This window comes from Malurus melanocephalus, unplaced genomic scaffold (assembly GCF_030028575.1).
Source record: "Malurus melanocephalus ecotype Western Australia unplaced genomic scaffold, MMel_1.1 scaffold_321, whole genome shotgun sequence".
NCBI classification, from domain to species: Eukaryota; Metazoa; Chordata; class Aves; order Passeriformes; family Maluridae; genus Malurus; species Malurus melanocephalus.
Window position 1 is genome coordinate 90,688 of NW_026623553.1, and position 18,119 is coordinate 108,806.

At 43.4% G+C, this 18,119-nt stretch overlaps 1 protein-coding gene across 1 annotated transcript; it reads left to right on the plus strand.

Annotated features, from left to right (window-relative positions):
* The first annotated feature begins 617 nt into the window (after positions 1–617).
* On the plus strand, positions 618–17,633 carry UBE2D2 (ubiquitin conjugating enzyme E2 D2). The gene is made up of 6 exons (XM_057377702.1): positions 618–683; positions 4,296–4,327; positions 4,419–4,496; positions 4,586–4,691; positions 14,391–14,484; positions 15,991–17,633. Coding segments are annotated over exons 1-6 (357 nt in total). The 5' UTR covers positions 618–682; the 3' UTR covers positions 16,037–17,633.
* The last annotated feature ends 486 nt before the right edge of the window (positions 17,634–18,119 follow it).

Consider the following 18,119-nt stretch of genomic DNA (forward strand, 5'->3'; position numbering starts at 1 on the left):
TATAGTTCAGGCATACTGTGAATTACTCAGCCTGTTCAGGCTTATAATGGGATTCTTCAGAGGGAAATTTGACACAGCCAGTGAAAAGTAGGAGGTTTCAATGAGGTCTGTAGGTATGGAAGGCCTTCTGTTTTATTCCACTCCACCCATGGTCACTGATGTGTATGTGTGGAGATGAAACAGCCCCGGTAATGGTAGCTGTGTATGCTACAGGCAGCCTGGGGAGGTGATAAACTGGATCACTGTAGCTACAGCAGCCTGGGAACTGTTACAACAAAGGGAATAAAATAAGGCCGATACTGAGAGTTGCTGGATTGAGGCCATCTTATCTTACTGACCTGGGGCCAGTGGAAGGTATAATACCTTGGTAATGTTTGGGACCAGTGAAGGCAGACCTGACAACCTCTGTGAYGTGAGGATTGCTGTGACTCAGGGCTCTGGAACCTGAACAGGTCACTGAGGCTTGTGCCTAATGTGTCTCCTGGATTTAAGATGCAACTTTACTTTCCAGAGTCCTGGCTGTTAGTTCTGTGGTGCTGCTAGAGTGCCCCTAGCAGCCTTTRAGCAATGACATGGTTGTTTTTGAAATTAAATGAAACAAACTCTTCCTGTTTTTTAGGAGTTGAACGACCTGGCACGTGATCCTCCAGCACAGTGTTCAGCAGGGCCTGTTGGGGATGACAGTAAGTATCCTGCTTTCATCACGCACCTGACCTCTCCCACATTTTTCCTTCTGAAAAAGAATGTCCAGTTCCTCAGTAAGGRGAGCCCTTCTGTTTCTTTTAGAGCACTAGGTAGTACTTCACATCCTGATCTTAAATCTTCTGCTCTTCTGTGTCTCTTAACACCTTCCTTGTGTATCAGTGGTGTTATTCCCACTCTATTGATTGGGCAATTCAATGCACATCTTAAATTACACCTTTTAAKTGAACTGTTCTGGAATTCCCATGGGGGATGGTGTTAGAAAACCTCAGTAGCTCTGTGGTCAAACCAGCAAGCAGCTGCCCACAAACTCCTGAATTCAGATATCTAAACTATACATGGTGTCTGAAAACTGTACTCAGATCAGTGTRCCCTGCCAGGTCATGGGTAAGGCACAGCCTCAGACAGTCTTTCTGGCCTTCCTGTGCAAGGCTGTTCACCTCGGGTGTGATTTGCAGTTGTTATTTTGTTCTGTGCTCACACTCTTTTCTGCAGCAGCTCTGACATGTGGAAAAGGCTCCTTGAGAACCCTGTGACTGCAAAGCCCCGTAATCACATACATTGAATTTGCTGTGCAGTGTGGTCTGACAAGTGATGTCAGCAAAGCTTCCAGGTTCCTGAGAGAGGGGAGGGTGAAGTAGGGAAACCCTCCTTCTCTGCACTGAGAGCTCGAAACTCAGGTATCCTTTCTAAAGGGAAAAATTTAGCTGCCAAGATCTTTGTGAATCATTTCTGAATTACTCAGCAGTGCTCAAGTGTATAGAAACTTACACATTCCTGTAGTAATGTAGGGCTATATTAAAAAAAAAAAAATAAAAAATTTGAAACCTGATGGTGAAAATGCTGAAATTAATGGGAATGTTCCTGTTCAGCTTTCTAATGAGTGGAAGCCCAACTTGGTTTTGTGGGTGTTTAGCAGTAGGGTCAAGTTTCTGGTTACTTCACTACCTATTTCTGCTTTCCAAATAGTGTTTCAAAAAGGTTTGTAGTTTCATAGACAAGAAATTACTACGATGGAGAGCCAATCAGAGGCTTTTATTCCCTTAAATTAGTAAGTGATTTGTGCCTTGATAAACTACTTTGTGTTTTCCAAAGCCTTATCAAAGGTAATGACGATTTCTGGCAGAGGAGGTGGTAACAGAAGTTGGTGAAGGCTTAGAATGGAAAGTTACTACTGAGCACAGAAAGCTTTAAAGTACTATTCAGTAATCCTGGTGCCACCTTTCTGAAAGACCTCTAATGAAAGACTTTTGTTCTTGAGGGCCACAATTTGGGTGTGTGTAAGTGGATAGCAGTGGCTGCAACAGAGAGGTGCCTTCTCCCAGGTCCCTGTGCTCCAGGTCTGCCGCAGCTGCCTTGTCAGGGCGACRTTTCCCAGAGTTCAGGACATGCTGTGCTTGCAGAGTGCTATCCYGTAGCTATTCCAGCTGATACAAACTGTCCCCAGCTATAAGCTTCTCATCCCTGTGGTTCATAAACCTCAGAAAGTAAAAAGCTGTTCCTGCCATGTGAACTGTAGGATGGGATTTTATTGGCAGTGGAGTTTTAGCTTTTTTCACCTACCTCTGGCCTGTGTTTTGGAAATGTACTTGGGACTGGATGACATTGGTATGCCTCCAGTGGCTTAGCCTTTTCCAAACATGTACCTGTGCTTACCTACTGAAAGCCAACAGCCCCTTGCCTTTGTAAACATCTCTGTGTAGCTGATTTCAAAGGAAAGARTCAGTTGAAATAAGGTCTGCATGACAAATCCATCTCTACATTCATCAGACTTGTCCCGGGTGTTGTGAGGATTTAAAGCTTAGGTTAAACAAGCATCCAAGTCTGGGGTGGGAGTTGAGTGGGGGGAAACACAAATCTCCCTTCTAGCTTTCAAACAGTTAAGATTGCCTGTGGATATGTTTTTATTTCTGGGTTTTGGTTGGGTTTAAGGGAGTAGTTGGTTGTTTGAGGTTCTCTTTTCAGCCTTTGTGTGCTGGAGAGCYGTCACAGTGACTCTCATCAGGATCTACTGGTGCCTGTGAGATTTTTACTGGTTTTGTTGTGATTGGCCATAATCTTTTGGAATTTCTGCTGCACCTTTGTCCTCTGCTTCAGTTTTCTCCCTCTCCAGCTACAGGTGACAGGGACCTCCTGGGAAACTGTCTGAACCCCTTGAAGATGGGTGAATGCTACATAGGGACATGTGAGCTGCTGTCTTGRTTTGCTAACTCTGCATTGGATGTAGTTTCTCAAAGCCAAGCTCCTGAGAGARTATATATTTAAGTAGGGAAATCCTTTATCTGTTATAGTTGAGAGCTCTAAGCTCAGGTGTCCTTTCTAAAACGAAAAAATGAGCTGCTGAGATCTTTCTGAATCATTTCTGCTATTCAGCAGTGCTGAAGTGTATAGAAACTCACACATTCCTGTAACAATGTAAGATTAAAAATAAACCTGCTCCAACCTAACACTCTTCACCCCTGGTCTTGCAGGGCTGCTCCCACTCTGCTTTTTTCCTCCTTCCTTGTATGAGATCATTCTGAGCTGTAATGCCTGTACTGTGTGTAATTAAAAACTCCTCTTGCTGGATTAGAACAGGTAGTACCACTCGTACTTTTAGCCCAGGTAGTGCTGACAGCTGTAGATACCAGGTGCCACTGAAGCACAGTCACTTCTAGGGGTCTTCCTCTCCTGTCTTGAAGGATTCACTTGAAACAACTGGACTCATCTACAGTTTCCCAGCCCTGAAAGTGCCATGTAGCTGACATCCATGCTGAGGGAAGCTTCCATGGTCTTAATTCACAAATAATTTGCTAGGCTGGTRCTCTTTGCACAGGCACTGGAGCCTGTGGAGGGACCCTGAGAACTCCCCAGTGTGCCTTATGCAGACTATCAGCTTTGACTGTTTTCCTTTCCAGCACAGCAATATTCTTCACAAATCCTCYCTATTGCCAGGTGAATGTTCCCTTGGGCAGATGCTTACAAGTGAGGATTAACTGGTGTCCATTTAACSTGAAGTGTGTCCTAGCACATCCTGCTCCAAGTATGGAGCAGACTGTCAWTCCTGAATTATCTTAGGACATTTCTTTCTGCTGCTTTAATGAAATCTTGAGGYCTCTGTGAAGCTTAAATGTTGTCAGGATAGCACTGGCTTAGGTCACCTCTGTATGTGTGGTTTACACAGAGCTTGGGCTTTCTCTCAGTGTGTCATGGATCTGAATAGCAGAGCAGGTGTGAGCTCCTGCTGGACCTCTGCTGTAGCTGATTCGAAGAGGGCAGTCAYGAGTGCTGATTCAGTGGATTCATTACAAAATACAAAGTTTAAACTCACAGTTTTGAGTCTGAAAAGTTGCCTATAATTCTGTGGATTTTATTGTAATGGGAATTTTTGCAGGGCACATATATGGTACCCACAGCAGTCCTGGAGTATGAACCAAGTGACTGCGGAATATCAAATGCTTCGCTCTGTCTCTGTTTAATTCCTTGGCTTGCTTCCCTGTAGCCCTTCAGAAGGCTTTGTTTTCAAAATAGACTTTTCTGTGCTGCTTTGTCTGGAAGAAAGTAGATCATTACTTGAGCTTCTCCAAACTGAAGTAAATCTCTCTCTTTTTCAGTGTTCCATTGGCAAGCTACAATAATGGGACCAGTAAGTATGAGAGAATTGATGTTGGTGGCTTTTTTTAACTGGTGGTCTTGTAATAACTCCTCAAGCTGCAATGATTCTTTCTCATTAACAGAACGACAGTCCCTATCAAGGTGGAGTATTTTTCTTGACAATTCACTTCCCAACAGATTATCCCTTCAAACCACCTAAGGTGAGTGGCTTCTGCCATAAATATTACCTGTTACTTTGTGGTGTGATGTGTATTTGTGAGCCTACACTGAAATTTTCCTTCCTTTGCAGGTTGCATTTACAACAAGAATCTATCATCCAAATATTAACAGTAATGGCAGCATTTGTCTTGATATTCTACGATCACAGTGGTCCCCAGCACTAACTATTTCAAAAGGTACCTCCAATGATTATTTAATTTTACTCTGCTAAAATGAAGTAGTGATTTGGGATGTAAAAACTTTCATGTTCCTTCTGCAATCCACCATTTCTTTGGTCACTGCTTCTGTCCTGTGACTCTACATGGAGTTTGCAGCCAAATCTTGAGCATGGAGTGCTTGGGACATCCAACTTCTCTGTGGTGATAGGGAGACTCCTCAGCTTTGCCAGTGGGCCAGATAAGTCTCACTACACTGAGTACATACTCTTGCCACCTCACCTCAGAACACTTTATATAAATATATAAATATATATATATATATATACATAAAAAATTAAACCCAATGTGTGTGACAAGGGAAGACCTTAATGTTCAAAATATACCCAGAGTAAARTATGTAAGGTAGCATCTGTGGCTTTTAAAAACTGGTGAAGTTGCTAATTCTTTGTCATATTAAAAATAATTTCTATTTCRAGGGAGCATCAGAACTCCATGTTGATAAATTTTTAGCAGAACTTCCAATGGTGTGGAAGTACTGAACAGTACTGAAACATGGTTTAAAACGTACCCAGTTTGAACAATCTTAAATAATTATTAGCTAATAACATCTTGGTATCTTTGGACTGTGTTAGCTTGTGGGGCACTGGAATATAACCTTTTCCTGGTAATATTCACATTTAATGTAAATAGGAGGCTTTAAACATCTTGAAAGAAGACCCAGGTTGGATTTTTTTTGGCTATTGTAAATCTACAGTTTCAAACTCAGGATCAAGTTTGTAGGTCTAGCCATGGCTATTTAGGAATATTTTGAGTCTACCCTTTGCATGATCCATGTCTTGACCCTTCTATTTTGTAGTTTCACACTGTCCTTGTAATCAAATGCTGCAGTTGTCACATTGATTACATTGTCCTTCACACTATGTCCCTGCTCTGAGGCTTTCCTGTTGCCTGTCCTTCTCTCTCACTAAGTGTGATGTTCCCAGGCACTTCTTGGTTCAGACAGGTGATTACTGGTACATCCCTTGGAYACTGTCACTGTCTCCTGTTCCCTGAACCCAGACCTTCCCATCTTTTCTGTCCAGCTAAAGCATTTGTAGAAGCAGATGGAAAGGCAAAACAGTATCTCCTTGTCTCWTGTCAGAAGTGAATCTGCTTGTGCATGAGGGTGAAAGTCTTGAAAGAACTGAAGATATGGTATCAATGAAGAAAAAATGATGGGAARGTTTCTGCAGTTTCCTTACAAGTGCTCTCTGTCAGTACTGGCTGCTCTCAGAAGCACCAAGTTAGCACCAAGCACTGATGTCTGTTCTCGTTTGATTTAATTGCTGTACAAGTGGATGAAATGCTGTATTGTTTTAGGGAGTCTGAAGTGACCATATGGGTAGTGGGGTGATAGACAGCACAATTGAAAATACTGGAAGATAGACTGGTATTAGGACAATTGGGAAAAGATGGGGCAAGAATTTAAGAAGCTGGTCCAGGGTGGCAGTGAACTGCCTGTTAGTGGCTGTCAGCTTTAATCACTCACAAAATACATCCTAGTGTTAATTTTACTGCCCAAATACATTKGCAGTATGCTTTAACATCTCAGGCTTTTTCTGTGTTCTGCTTTGAATTCGTTTTTTCTTACCCTTTTTGAAACTTTATCCTCGTGACTCAGCTGGAATAAGCCATGGGATCAGGGTGGCTGTTCTGTGCTACTTTGTCCCTTCCAGTGCCTCATCTCCCTCCTGGGATTAAGGCAGCTCTCTAGTGCCAATAGTTTATCTCATTGCTGCACAGTTCACCCAAATGCCCAAACTTTGCTGCACATAGCTCACTGTCCTGGGAGAAAACCTTGTCCCAGTTCCCTTGGGCTACATTTATTGAAGGAATTAGAGCAACAAAGCAGATTCTTGTAGGTGACTTTACAGGAATTGGGAATATTTTCCTCACAATCACAACAATGTCCTGTCAGAAGGCAGACCTCAACTTCAGAAGCAAAGAGCTGATACTCAGGGGAAGTGTTCCCATCCTGAACAAATGCAAATAAATACCACAAAGGCARCTTGAATCTTTCAGGGTTGAAGGTCTTGTGTTCAGTCAGATTAGAGTATGTCACAGTAGACTTTGGGGCAGTTTCAGCTTTCTAGTAATTGGTCAGCATTATCAAAGAATGAATGTTTTGCTAGCAGGAAAAACTATGGAATTCGGTGATTTAGGGTGAATAATAAGATTTAAGACTTTCAGTAATAAGCTCACATCCCTTCCAAAGCAATTTATTATTTGTAGTGTAGATTTCTTAGAGTATTTCCTGAATTGTGCTGCCCTTTAAATTGGTTGCTACTGGGAGCAAGCTGTTTGAATTTGAAATCTGTAAGCAGAAAACTTAGAGTACAGCTATAAAAAAATGTACTTCCTACTGATTGAGAAATCTGGGAACACTACAAACAGTCCTTCTAGGAAAGAGCTTATCATGCACAACTTCCTCTTGAGGCAGCTGGGAGGCAGCACTGTCAGCAGCTCGTTGTTATGCTTACTGTTATCGTGTAGTACATGAAGATGTTTTTCCCCTTATCCTGCAAGGGGTGTGAGGTGATTCCTTTGGATTAAAAGTGCCACTTTTTGGTGGAAAGACTGAAAAATCGTGTCAGTGCTACTTAATCATTCYAGTTCAGTGCTAAAGGTAGGGGTCTTGATTCCTCACACTCTGGAGCCAGCCCTCTGTAAGCAGCTTAATAAAGTSATTGTGGCTATGATAGAGGTGACTGGCATTTTGGGGTTTTGTTCTATTCCTCCTTGGGAGAACAGCAGTGAACGTCTCAGTATAACAGCTGACTTGCTTATATCAGTAATTCTGAACTCAGTGTTCCCTCAAGAATACATACTGGAGAATAAATAATCTCAAAATACAGTCTTAACCACGCCTTGGTGGGTAATTTGAACTCCAAGGCTTAAGCAGAATGCGTAGGCTTAAATTAAAAACATTATCTCCGAGTCTGCATAAATAAGAATCCCTGTTGCCTGAAACAGGAGAATGAAGTGTTTTAACATGATTGCAGCTGTTCTCAGCCATTTTGGGGGTAAAAACATGCTTTCTCTTGAATCTGGCAAGTGGCTGTGCAAGAGTTAATCCTGAACTAAAGCATTTCTGCAGTTGGACTGATTTGCTGTCCTGTCCCACATCTCCCCATGTTTTGTAATGAATGAATCATGGAGCCTGTGTAAGTGTGCTGGGGGTCCCTGACTGGTGAGGGGCAGTGAGTAATTTCAGTCTCATTTTACAGGATTTAATCTCCCACTATCCAGACTTCCATGCCTGGTGCAATGTAGATTTTCTGTGCTGCTGCTCATCATGAATCACTTCAGTAAGACTTGATGGAAAGAATACTGTCCAGAGACTGAACTGGACCTTCACAGTGCAGTTTTCCAAATTCCTCATCTTGGCTTTTAGTTTGCCTGTTTACCCRAATAACTGGGGGTGGCTTTGTCACAGAGCATGGGGTAGTCTCCAGCTGTGCTGAGTTGGGGTTCTGAGGGAAATGCCCATTTTTATGTCTCAACTCTCACAACTGTAATGGAGCACTTGTGCAGCTTCCCAGGAGTTGCCTTTGCTCCAAAGAAGACTGTACTAGGAGGAGTGGTGCCTGCAGGTTGAGGGATGTGATCCTTCCCCTCTGTTGGACATTGTTGAAGCTGTAGCTGGAGCATCTGTCCAGTGCTGAGCTCCCCAGACAAGGAAGGTGTGGATGCACTGGCGAGAGCCCAGTGAAGGGCCTTGAATACCATGGAGGGACTGGAGCATCTCCCATTATGAGGACAGGCTGAGAGCTGGGACTATTCAGCCTGGAGAAGAGGAGGTTCAGGGGGATTTTATCAGTGTAAGTACTTGAAGGGAGTATACAGAGATGACAGGTACCCAGTGACAGGACAAGARGCAGTGRGCACAAACTGAAGTACAGRAGGGTCTCTGAACAGCAGGAAACACTTCCTGTTTTACTTATACTGTGAGGATGCTGAGCACCAGCACAGGTTGCCTTGGGAAGCTGTGGGCTGTCCCACCTTGGAGATACTCGAAAGCCCCTGGACATTGTCATGGACAAGTTGTCATAGGTGGCTCTGCTTGTGACAGGAGTAACTCTAGGGATCCCTTCCAGCCTCAACCAGTCTGTGATACRCTCAGCAACTCTTATCTTTTCTTCTTTTGTCACCAGAAATGGTTGAACTGATTTAGCAGGAATGCAGGTTGCYTTGAAGCCAGAAGTTTAACCTGCTCAGATTTAAAGGTATACTTCCTGTAAGGYTATGGCAGATGGCTGGAGGAGTTGGAAATGGGGTCATGGTTAAGAAATAGGATTTAATTCAGGCAGAGTCCAGAGTTGCTTTCATTTATTTGGATGCATCTTGCCTGTTCACAATCAGGAGCCAGGCATTTGAACCTGTTGATCAGTRGTGTTTTCAGAGTGTTTAATGTTCCAAGCTTAACATCTGTCAGTGCTGATAAAGCTTTGACAACTGTATATCTCAAGTTTCATGCRTCTGGGGCCTGAAACTCAAATTAGAGACTGTGTAGGAGAATGCTCCTTCCAGGAGTCAGGTTTTTTCTTCATTTTGAGGAATAGAGATGGAAGTAGCAGTGGATTTTGATGTGGAGGCTGCCAGGCTGATGATCAGCAAAGGAGCCCTCATTGGTGAGAGAAGCAGGACAGCTAGATAAATGTTTCGAAAAGGAATTAAGAATTGCTCAGCAGCCTTATATGTCCAAAGCTCCCATTTCTGCTGGCAGAGGTGTCTCCCAGCATACCAGGCTCAGCTAAACCTGAGCTGACAAATGGTTACTTTCATACTCAGGACCTGGGCTGAAAGCACAGCACTTTTACCAAAGCCCGTGGCTTGGTCTCCAGGAGGTGACACTATGCTTTCCATGGAAAGCCCTGGCACAGTGTCATTCACCTGGGACAGAGCAGGTGGAGTGGTGCTGCCATTGCTGTGAACTTGTGATAGCCAGAGATCGATGCTTCCCTGTTTTCCCCAACTCCCCTTTGTCACTACATCAGCTTTTCCATTATGAGATGATCCTGATATGGGAGTGTGACTCCAGCCAGGATGGAGAGCTCAGTGTCATCCTGYTGTCCTGACAGTCTGGCATGCAGAGCAACCATCTCAGCACCTTCTTGGTACTGTAACAAACACGTTGCTGGTGCATTCTCTGTGCCTGCTTAGAGCTTGGACCTTCACTTCTAGATGGATTCTAAACTGGCTCCTCTTTGGAGAGCAGTAACTGCACCAAARAGCAGTTGGATCAGAACATACCAGCTGTTTCTTCTGGGCAGCTCATTACCTTGGAAAAATTAGTGCTTTTTATCTCCCTTCTGTGAATTCAGCTGGAGATTCCATTGCTCCTCAGGTGCTTTTCCTTACTTTGAAGTGCCCCATAGATGAGTGCATTACAGGAGCAAATTTATTTGGAATTCCAGCTAGACCTAAACAGCAGGATCTGTAGTGGTTGGTACCCTGTGTCAAGGGGATGGCTGGAGTGGTGGATATTAGACCAGTCAGGCTTTGCAGACAAAGTGAATGATTTGGGGGTTGTGTTTTGGAAGATGAGGATCAGCTGCTTTTAAGAGTCTCTTCATCTCTTGAGTTCCAGGAGCTTTGACACTTCTCCTAAATGGGGTGTTCCAGTAGCCAGATGGACTTTAAATTGTGTTCATTTGGCTAGTTGTGGAAGGACCTGTGGAGAGCTGATGTCATGGATTGTCCTGACTAATGACTGAGCTGCTTCATAGCAGAGGAAACCCAGCCATGGAATTTACATATGGAATTTACATCAACCCACACACCCCACCTGAGGTGGGGCAGAAGYAGGAAAGTGCAGTTGCCCATTGAGGGTGGTGGGCTGATCTTGGTGGTGTGAGAGCACAGCACAGCAGATGCTGAGGTGGGGAACTGGAGCTGGTCTTGTTGACAAGCTATCAGTGGCATGATTTTCTGCACAGAGAGCTGCCTGGAGAAAGATTGCTCTTGAATTTCAGAGTGTTAYGTGCTTTATAAAGGGAAGTCTTGCAGTGGGAACTTGGATCCCAGTTGTGYAGTGTTACACTGATGGACCTTATTTTGCATGTTATTCAAGCAATCTTAAATGTTCAGTGATCATTCTGCCTGATGAGAGTGCATTTCTGTCATTATTCTGTGGGGAAGCTAAACCCATTAGCTAGAAGCTCTTTGTTAGCAGCCTTCCACTTGATGAGTTTGATTCTCCTGATTCCTTGGTGTTGAGAAGTGCTGGCTCTGTGCTAGACCATGGCAGCAGGAAGCACATTGAAGAGTAAATTGTATCTGTTGTGTGCAGAGATAGATAGAGTGTGTAGTTGAAGGGCTGGAGGTCAGTAGGCTGTCTGGTTGGTGAAATAAAACAAAGCAAAACCAATTTTCGAGTAAAAGGGAGCTTTAAACTGACAGTAGTTTAAATTGCTTAGTGCTCTGCTACAGACTGGACAACTCTGACAGCTAAGAGTGATAAGATGAGAAATAATTCTGTACAGAGTTATTTCAAGGGATGAATCCCTTGAGTCAGTGGCAAGTWAAATTTATTTTGCTGTTACTGCGAAAAATCCAGGCTTGAATTCAAGGAGTGCACACCTGTGGTATGTCCCTGCCTGTGAGAGACTTGAAGGGATGCTGCCAAGCTGATAATGCTTTACCTATGGCYATGCTGAATGTGTAGGTGTAGTGTCACTTACCTGCCTTGTGTAGTTACTCAACYTGGTTCTATAATTCCAGAATTTTTGGGCAATTCTGTTTTTATTGGCTAGTACTAATGTTGTAGTCATTTGACAAGTAAATGTCAAGRCTTTGCTGTGGAATTCATTGCAGTAATACTTGATTGCAGAGGGACGTAGCTTGGTGAGTCTCTCATTCCAGTGTTGGTTTAACTCATTACTCTGATGCATCAAAGAGCTCTGATACACAACTGACATATGTAAGGGTTGCTTCTTCTTTACCCTTGCACTTGAAACTTTGAGAMGGTGCCTTTACCAAGGGGKTTTTCTATATGGTTGGTCTAAAACRTGTATGTGCAGTGTTCTAGTGGAAAAACCTCCAGAGAAATTTCCTGAATTGATTTTGGATGAATAGCTGGGTTCAGGAGGATATTAAAATTAAACCGGTTTAGTTAAAAATGCTTTTTTTTTCTTTGCTGAGGCTGTACAGATAAAAAGGGAATGATGTGAAGTCCCCAGCAAGAGTGAGTGTAATGAGAATAGTTCGGAATCATGAACACTTAGAAAAATAAATCAAAGCAACTAAATGTGGCAGTGCCACTTGAAACYAAATGATTGTGTGCATTTTTATTCAATGTTTTTGGAGTGATACTGTAAAGGGAACTGCTGAGTGTTGGGAAAAGGGGTGTTAGGGTGGGCAGAGAGCAGTGGACAGTCCTGCAGTGTGGTTCTGCTGATGAAGGCTGAGCCACCATGTTCAGAAAAGTACTTGRGTTTTTAAAGGACTGTGATAAGATAAAACTTGAAGGAATAGTTACAATAGTTGACCGGAAAACTTTGACTGGATTTCCTGTGTCTCCTGGTGAAGGCAGGGGACAGATTGGAGCTGCCTTGCTCATCCTACCCCTTAAGAAACTTCAGTGACCAGAGCAGTGAAGTTTGACAGGCAGGAAGAAAAGAGTTACAGGAAAATTGCTGGAAAAACAGTTATTTGGAAACTATACTGACTGGRAGCAATATGAGCTGACCGAGTGTGAGGTGGCAGAGAAGTTCCCATTGGAAACTAACCCAGGCTTTACTTGGTTTATGTGGGGGAAAAGAAGCTGTGCTGGTCTGTGCTGCCAAGTGCTGCATGTGCTGTGTGCCTTGCTGAGGGACAGTAAATCAGGRCCAGTGCCTTCTCCAGGCCTCCTTCACACCCTCACTGTGTCTGAGAGGGAGCTCAGTAAATGGTCCCTGTGCAGTCGGTGCTGGAGAACCATTAAGCGCTTAACTCTCACAAGAGTACTGCAGAAAATTGGGAAAAGGGGGAAGAGGCTRCTCTTTGTTCTAGAACCACAAATATGTTCATTTAAATCAAGACCAGTTTATTACCAAACTTGCTCTCTGAAGCTTTGTACTGGGAATTGGTAATTCATTAGCAAAGGGCTTATAGAAATAAATGGGAAAATTGAACTAAGTGGCTTTGTGAATTCTTGGTACTCACAACACSAAGCAACTCTCTCACTTCAGACCTAGGGAAACTTTCACTCTTGTCCCACTTGAAAAAAATAATGAATATGAGACYTGTTTTCAYCTTCTCTCTRGAGGGTGGTGAGGCCCTGGCACAGGKKGCCCAGAGAAGCTGTGGCTGCCCCATTCCTGRAAGTGTCCCAGGYCAGRTTGGACARGGCTTGGAGCAACCTGGGATAGTGGAAAGTGTCCCCACCCATGGCAGGGGGTGAAATGAGGTGGACTTTTAAGGGCCTTACAACCCAAGCCATTCTGTGATCTCTGTTTTGTGGCCTCTGTTTTAACCTATCTTAACTCTTTTGTTGTTTTTATGGGCTGCATGCTGTTTCCTTTCCTTTTTCATAGATAGCTCTGCCTCCTGCAAGTGATGGAAATTGGAGCAGATTTGTGTTTAGTGTCTTCAAACTCCTCGCTCCTGTCATCTGCACCTTGCTTGGAGGCTGAACTGTGACAACTGCTTTGCTGCAATTGGTGAAGGGACATATGGAGTGGCACTGTTTGATCCAAACAGGCTGAGAGGAGGCAATGTTTGGCATTTTCAGGAGTGGGGCAAGATGTCCCTGCCATGCCTGGTGTAGTGTTGTCCCAATATGCTTTGCTTATACCTTCCTGCCTTCTCCCTTCTCCTCTGCAATGAATGTAGGAATGTCCATGTGCTATTTGTGGCTTTGCAGCAGTGTCCTGGCTCCTTGTATGGATGAGGGCTGTCACTCTGCCGAGCGGGATGTGCATTCTGGGACATATACTCTATGTATTTATAGTGAAACAATCCRATTCTAGGGGTTTGTGGTTGGTAGCAGTGCAAGGAGCTGGGCAATCTTGGGTCATTTGGAATGCTCCTCTGCACTTAATCCATTTAACTTTCCTTATGCTTGGAAAATAATTGGTTAAAGCCTCTTAATTCACTGCAAGACTGGCTTATTTTTAAACAGATCTTCAAGACCAGGTTGGATGGGGCTTGGAGCAACCTGTGCAGGTGGAAAGTGTCCCTGCCCCATGGCAGGGGTTGGGACAAGATGAGCTTTAGGGTCTCTCCTAACCCAAACYATTCTGTGATTCTTAAGTAGCTGTGAACAGCCCTTGCTTCCCTCATGTCAGCAGGACTTGTCTGCTGTTTGCCTTTTGACTGGTGCTTCTCCAAGTCATTCAACAGTGACGTGTCTGCTTTAGGGCACAGCTGAATTTTGGGTGCAAAAGCAAGGAGGTTTTCCCAGAGGATGCTCAGGTAGAACATTTCTGCCTTGTGAATTAAGGCTGCTGCTGGATACATCTGTCCAGGGGGTACTCATTGTGATATTGTGGTCCTGAAAAGTTGTGGAGTTCACTGGTAAAAGGAGTTTGTTCAAAATCACTTGGCTGACTTACGTGGAATTGGTACTCCTTGGCAAACTTAAATAAATGCTGCTGATGCTACTGGCTGGAGGGGAAGGAAGTGCATGGACTGACTGCTGCAGGTGTCCTCAGCTGGCCTGGGACTAATTCAGTGTCTTTTTTCTCTCCTCAGTACTTTTGTCCATCTGTTCTCTGTTGTGTGATCCCAATCCAGATGATCCTTTAGTGCCTGAGATTGCACGGATCTACAAAACAGATAGAGAAAAGTGAGTATGGAAGCCAAAACCCATGGAATTTGACAGGGCAGAATTTGCACTTAACACAGTAAAGGGGAACTGAGAGAACCTGCTTCTTGGAAAAGAGTGAGAGTGAAAAAAAGCAAATCAAAGCTCTAACTGTGGTCTTCCTAGAGATGTTTGTGGTTTCTTTCCTGGAATCTATGGTGTCCCCGTCTGAGCTGCTTTAATCCCATGTAACCACCAGAGGGAGAGCAAGTTACTCCAACGGGAGAATATTCCATGGCAACTCAGGGTCTGGAATCAAACAAAGAAATAATGTTTTGCCTTCACATGACAATACAAGGGAAGAACAAGTGTAGAAGTGGGGCAGGAGGACTCTGAAGCAAGTATAGTGAAACTTCAGTGCTGATAAGCACTTTATCAGTTTACAGTTTAAACACTTCCTATGTCACTATTCCCCTCCAGATCTGATCAGGGAGGGAAAATAGAACACAGATTTACTTCCTCTGTGGATACTTGAGGAGCAGTGTTAGAGAAGTTTGTACATCCTGGTTTTGAGAGCTGCAAGATCAGCAGTACATATTTGGAGTGACAGTGATTATCTTCACTTTTAAATGTGCAGGTCTCTTTCCTATTTTTTTCCAAAAATGGGGAAATAAATTTTGGGTTTAAACAGAAGGACTTGCTCCTTGGGTAGTCTCTGAGCAGTGATGTGAAGGAGAGAGCTAGTTCTGAATGGATTGTTAGATTGTATAAGCTAAAGAACATTGTCTGCAGACCAAATTCCAGCATCAAACCATCTTGGTGTACATAACTGTAGAAAACTTCAGGCTGTTTCTTACTCTACGAATTCTGTAGAATATGAACAATTTGCCTTCTGTTGTCAGAAGCTGTCAGCAGTGCTGCTTATCACACAACTGCTTTGTTTTACACAAGTATCCTGAGCTTCCTCTGGCTGTAAAGGATATTTGGGTGTGAAAGCTACAGATTTCTTGGGAATTTAATTATATTGTGCCTTCAGAATAAAAAGATTCTGATGGATAAATCATTGTATCCTAACAGTCAYGAAAATAACCAAATGTGTAGGAAGAAATAAGGCTGTTGGGGTTTATTAGGTGAGTTGATGCCCGGTACTGGGCTTAACTTTGAAGGGAAGCAGGAGATGGCAGGGGACAGGTTAATCTGTTTTCCAGAATGACCAAGTAAAACCCTACAGTAGCAGTTTCCTCGGGGATAGAGCAGATGGGGCTGGGGGAGGCACAGTTAAAACCTTCTTGAAAATCCTTTCCCCTCAGCCCTGTTTTAGCTCTGTGCCTCCAATCACAAAGATCTCATATTCCTGTTGTAAATATGACCAGGTATTTCTTTTCCATGAAGCACTGTGGGCTTTCTTGTTTCCCCTGTTTAATTTTACTCTTAAATTTTACAAAGTGCTGATAGTACTGTGATTTCATGCCATGTGTAGACTAGAGTGCTGGAGCTGAAATATTGTGCAGATGCCATGTTAAGTAAATCCTCTTTTTGTACATACAGGTACAACAGAATAGCTCGGGAATGGACTCAGAAGTATGCGATGTAATAAAAGAAATTATTGGATAACCTCTACAAATAAAGATAGGGGAACTCTGAAAGAGAAAGTCCTTTTGATTTCCATTTGACTGCTTTCTATGAGCCCACGCCTCATCTTCCCCTGTGCACATGTTTACCTGATACAGCAGTGCTGCGTGTTGTACATACTTGGAACAACAAACTAGAAATACTGTATTTCCCCGTACCAACATTGACTCCTAGCAGAGAAGTGTGTGTGTGAAAAGCTGGTTCTTCAGTCATAACTTTGTGAGCCTAAAAGCATTCCTTGCTGAGTTAAATTGGGAAATCAAATGGGAATGGGGAGAGTTCTGGCAGGTTTCAGATTTTTTAGGGACAGTGTTGCTGATCCATGAAGGATTTTAAGTGGAATTCTTTTAAACTCATAACAGTTATGAAAAGCAAGGTGAAGAACTTGAAGCTGTTTCTGTATTCATTTTATTCTGAAGGACCTACACCTTAGGTAAATGTTATGACCAATGAGAAACTGTACCCACATCCTGTGTTTAAGGTCTAAGTTTAACCGGTCACCATTTAAATGGATTGGAGCTATTAGTGCATCAAGTGATGTTGATTTGTTTCAACTCTCTCCCTCCCTTCATACTTTTTTTGGTTTGTATGTGGTTTCTCAGTTAATACCTAGCTAATAGCTCTTATTTTTTCTTAAGTTTTTTAACTGCTTAGGTCTTTCTGGATGTAAGGGTAAAAAAAAATCCATATGACAGAAAACTTGTGTGTATTTAAAGACCCAACTGCTCCCCTGGAGCTTGTACGTTCAAGAATGAATTAATCTGTGTAATAAACTGATTACTACAGTCATTACATATAACTTTGTGTGAATAGGCTTTTAATTTTCAGAGCAGTTTGTTACAGGCTTAAACTAACGGTGGATTTCTCTAAAAAAACTTTTTGGGCTGAAGTCGTGAAGCAGTTTGGTTTGCATCACACAAGGCACCTGAAGAGGCAAACAGGAGCTTGAGCACTTAGATGAAATCAGGATGTGTAGTGTGCCAGGAACTTGACTGTTAAACCAAATAAGCAGTTTACTAAATGCGAATCAGAGTGACATTTTACAAAGCCTGATGGTATTACTCCCACTTGCATGGGACCTAACACAATGCATATGTACTGTAGGTAAGTGAAACCTTATGTAACTAAAAAAATGGATGTAAAAGGGTAAAAAAAAGAAAAAAACCTACCAAACACATCAGCACAAACTTTCATAAAATGTAGCTTTTACATAATTACTTTGCACTAAACATTTGCAAATGTTCATACAGTTTTAAATTGTACTTGTATGTGTCTTTTTTTTTTTTTTTTTTGGAACAAAGTCTTCACTTGAATCTAGTGAAAAAAAATGTAGTTTGAAACTTTTCTTTGTATACAAGTGTATTTGCCAGCATCGTTGGTGTGACAGTAGGTGAGTCTGCAAGTTTATCTCCTCTTAGTAGAATTGTAACCCAAGCCATCGGGCAGGAGAGGCTGGAGCCGCTGGCTCTCCGGCCACAGGGTCTGTCCCAGCCATTCCCAAATGCATCTTGACACTCTTGCACAAACGAGGAATAAATGTCCACTGCTTTTGGTCTAAATCTGTTCCTCTTGTCTCATCTCTCGATGTCCTGGTGTCGCAGTGCTGGAGCAGTGTGAGCCCTTCTGCAGGGAGCTSTGTCCCTCTCCAGAAGCACGAGGASCCTGCTGCTCTGCAGGCGTGGGGACAGTGCAGCTCCAGGGCCAAGCAGGGCTTCACTGSAGAAGGAAGGGAGCACATGGCCACATGGCCTGGCTGAGGGACACTGGAAGGGTCACAGGGGAGGGGAGAGAGATTGGTGTGCAGGGCTGTGAGCCTCGGGTTGGGTCACTTGGTACTTGTGGCACTCGTATTGTCCACAGGGTGTTGGTGGCTGGCCCGTTTGGAAAGCAGCCTGTGGCCCTGGATAACACCTGTGGTATCAAAAATAGAGTGTAAGCTGGTGCCTGCTGGTGTGTCTTGGGTTTGTGCCAGCCTGGATCCATGGCCTTGCCTTTCCTGAGCTGTTGTGCTCCTGCTGGACTCKCCAATACCCCTTGGCTGTGGT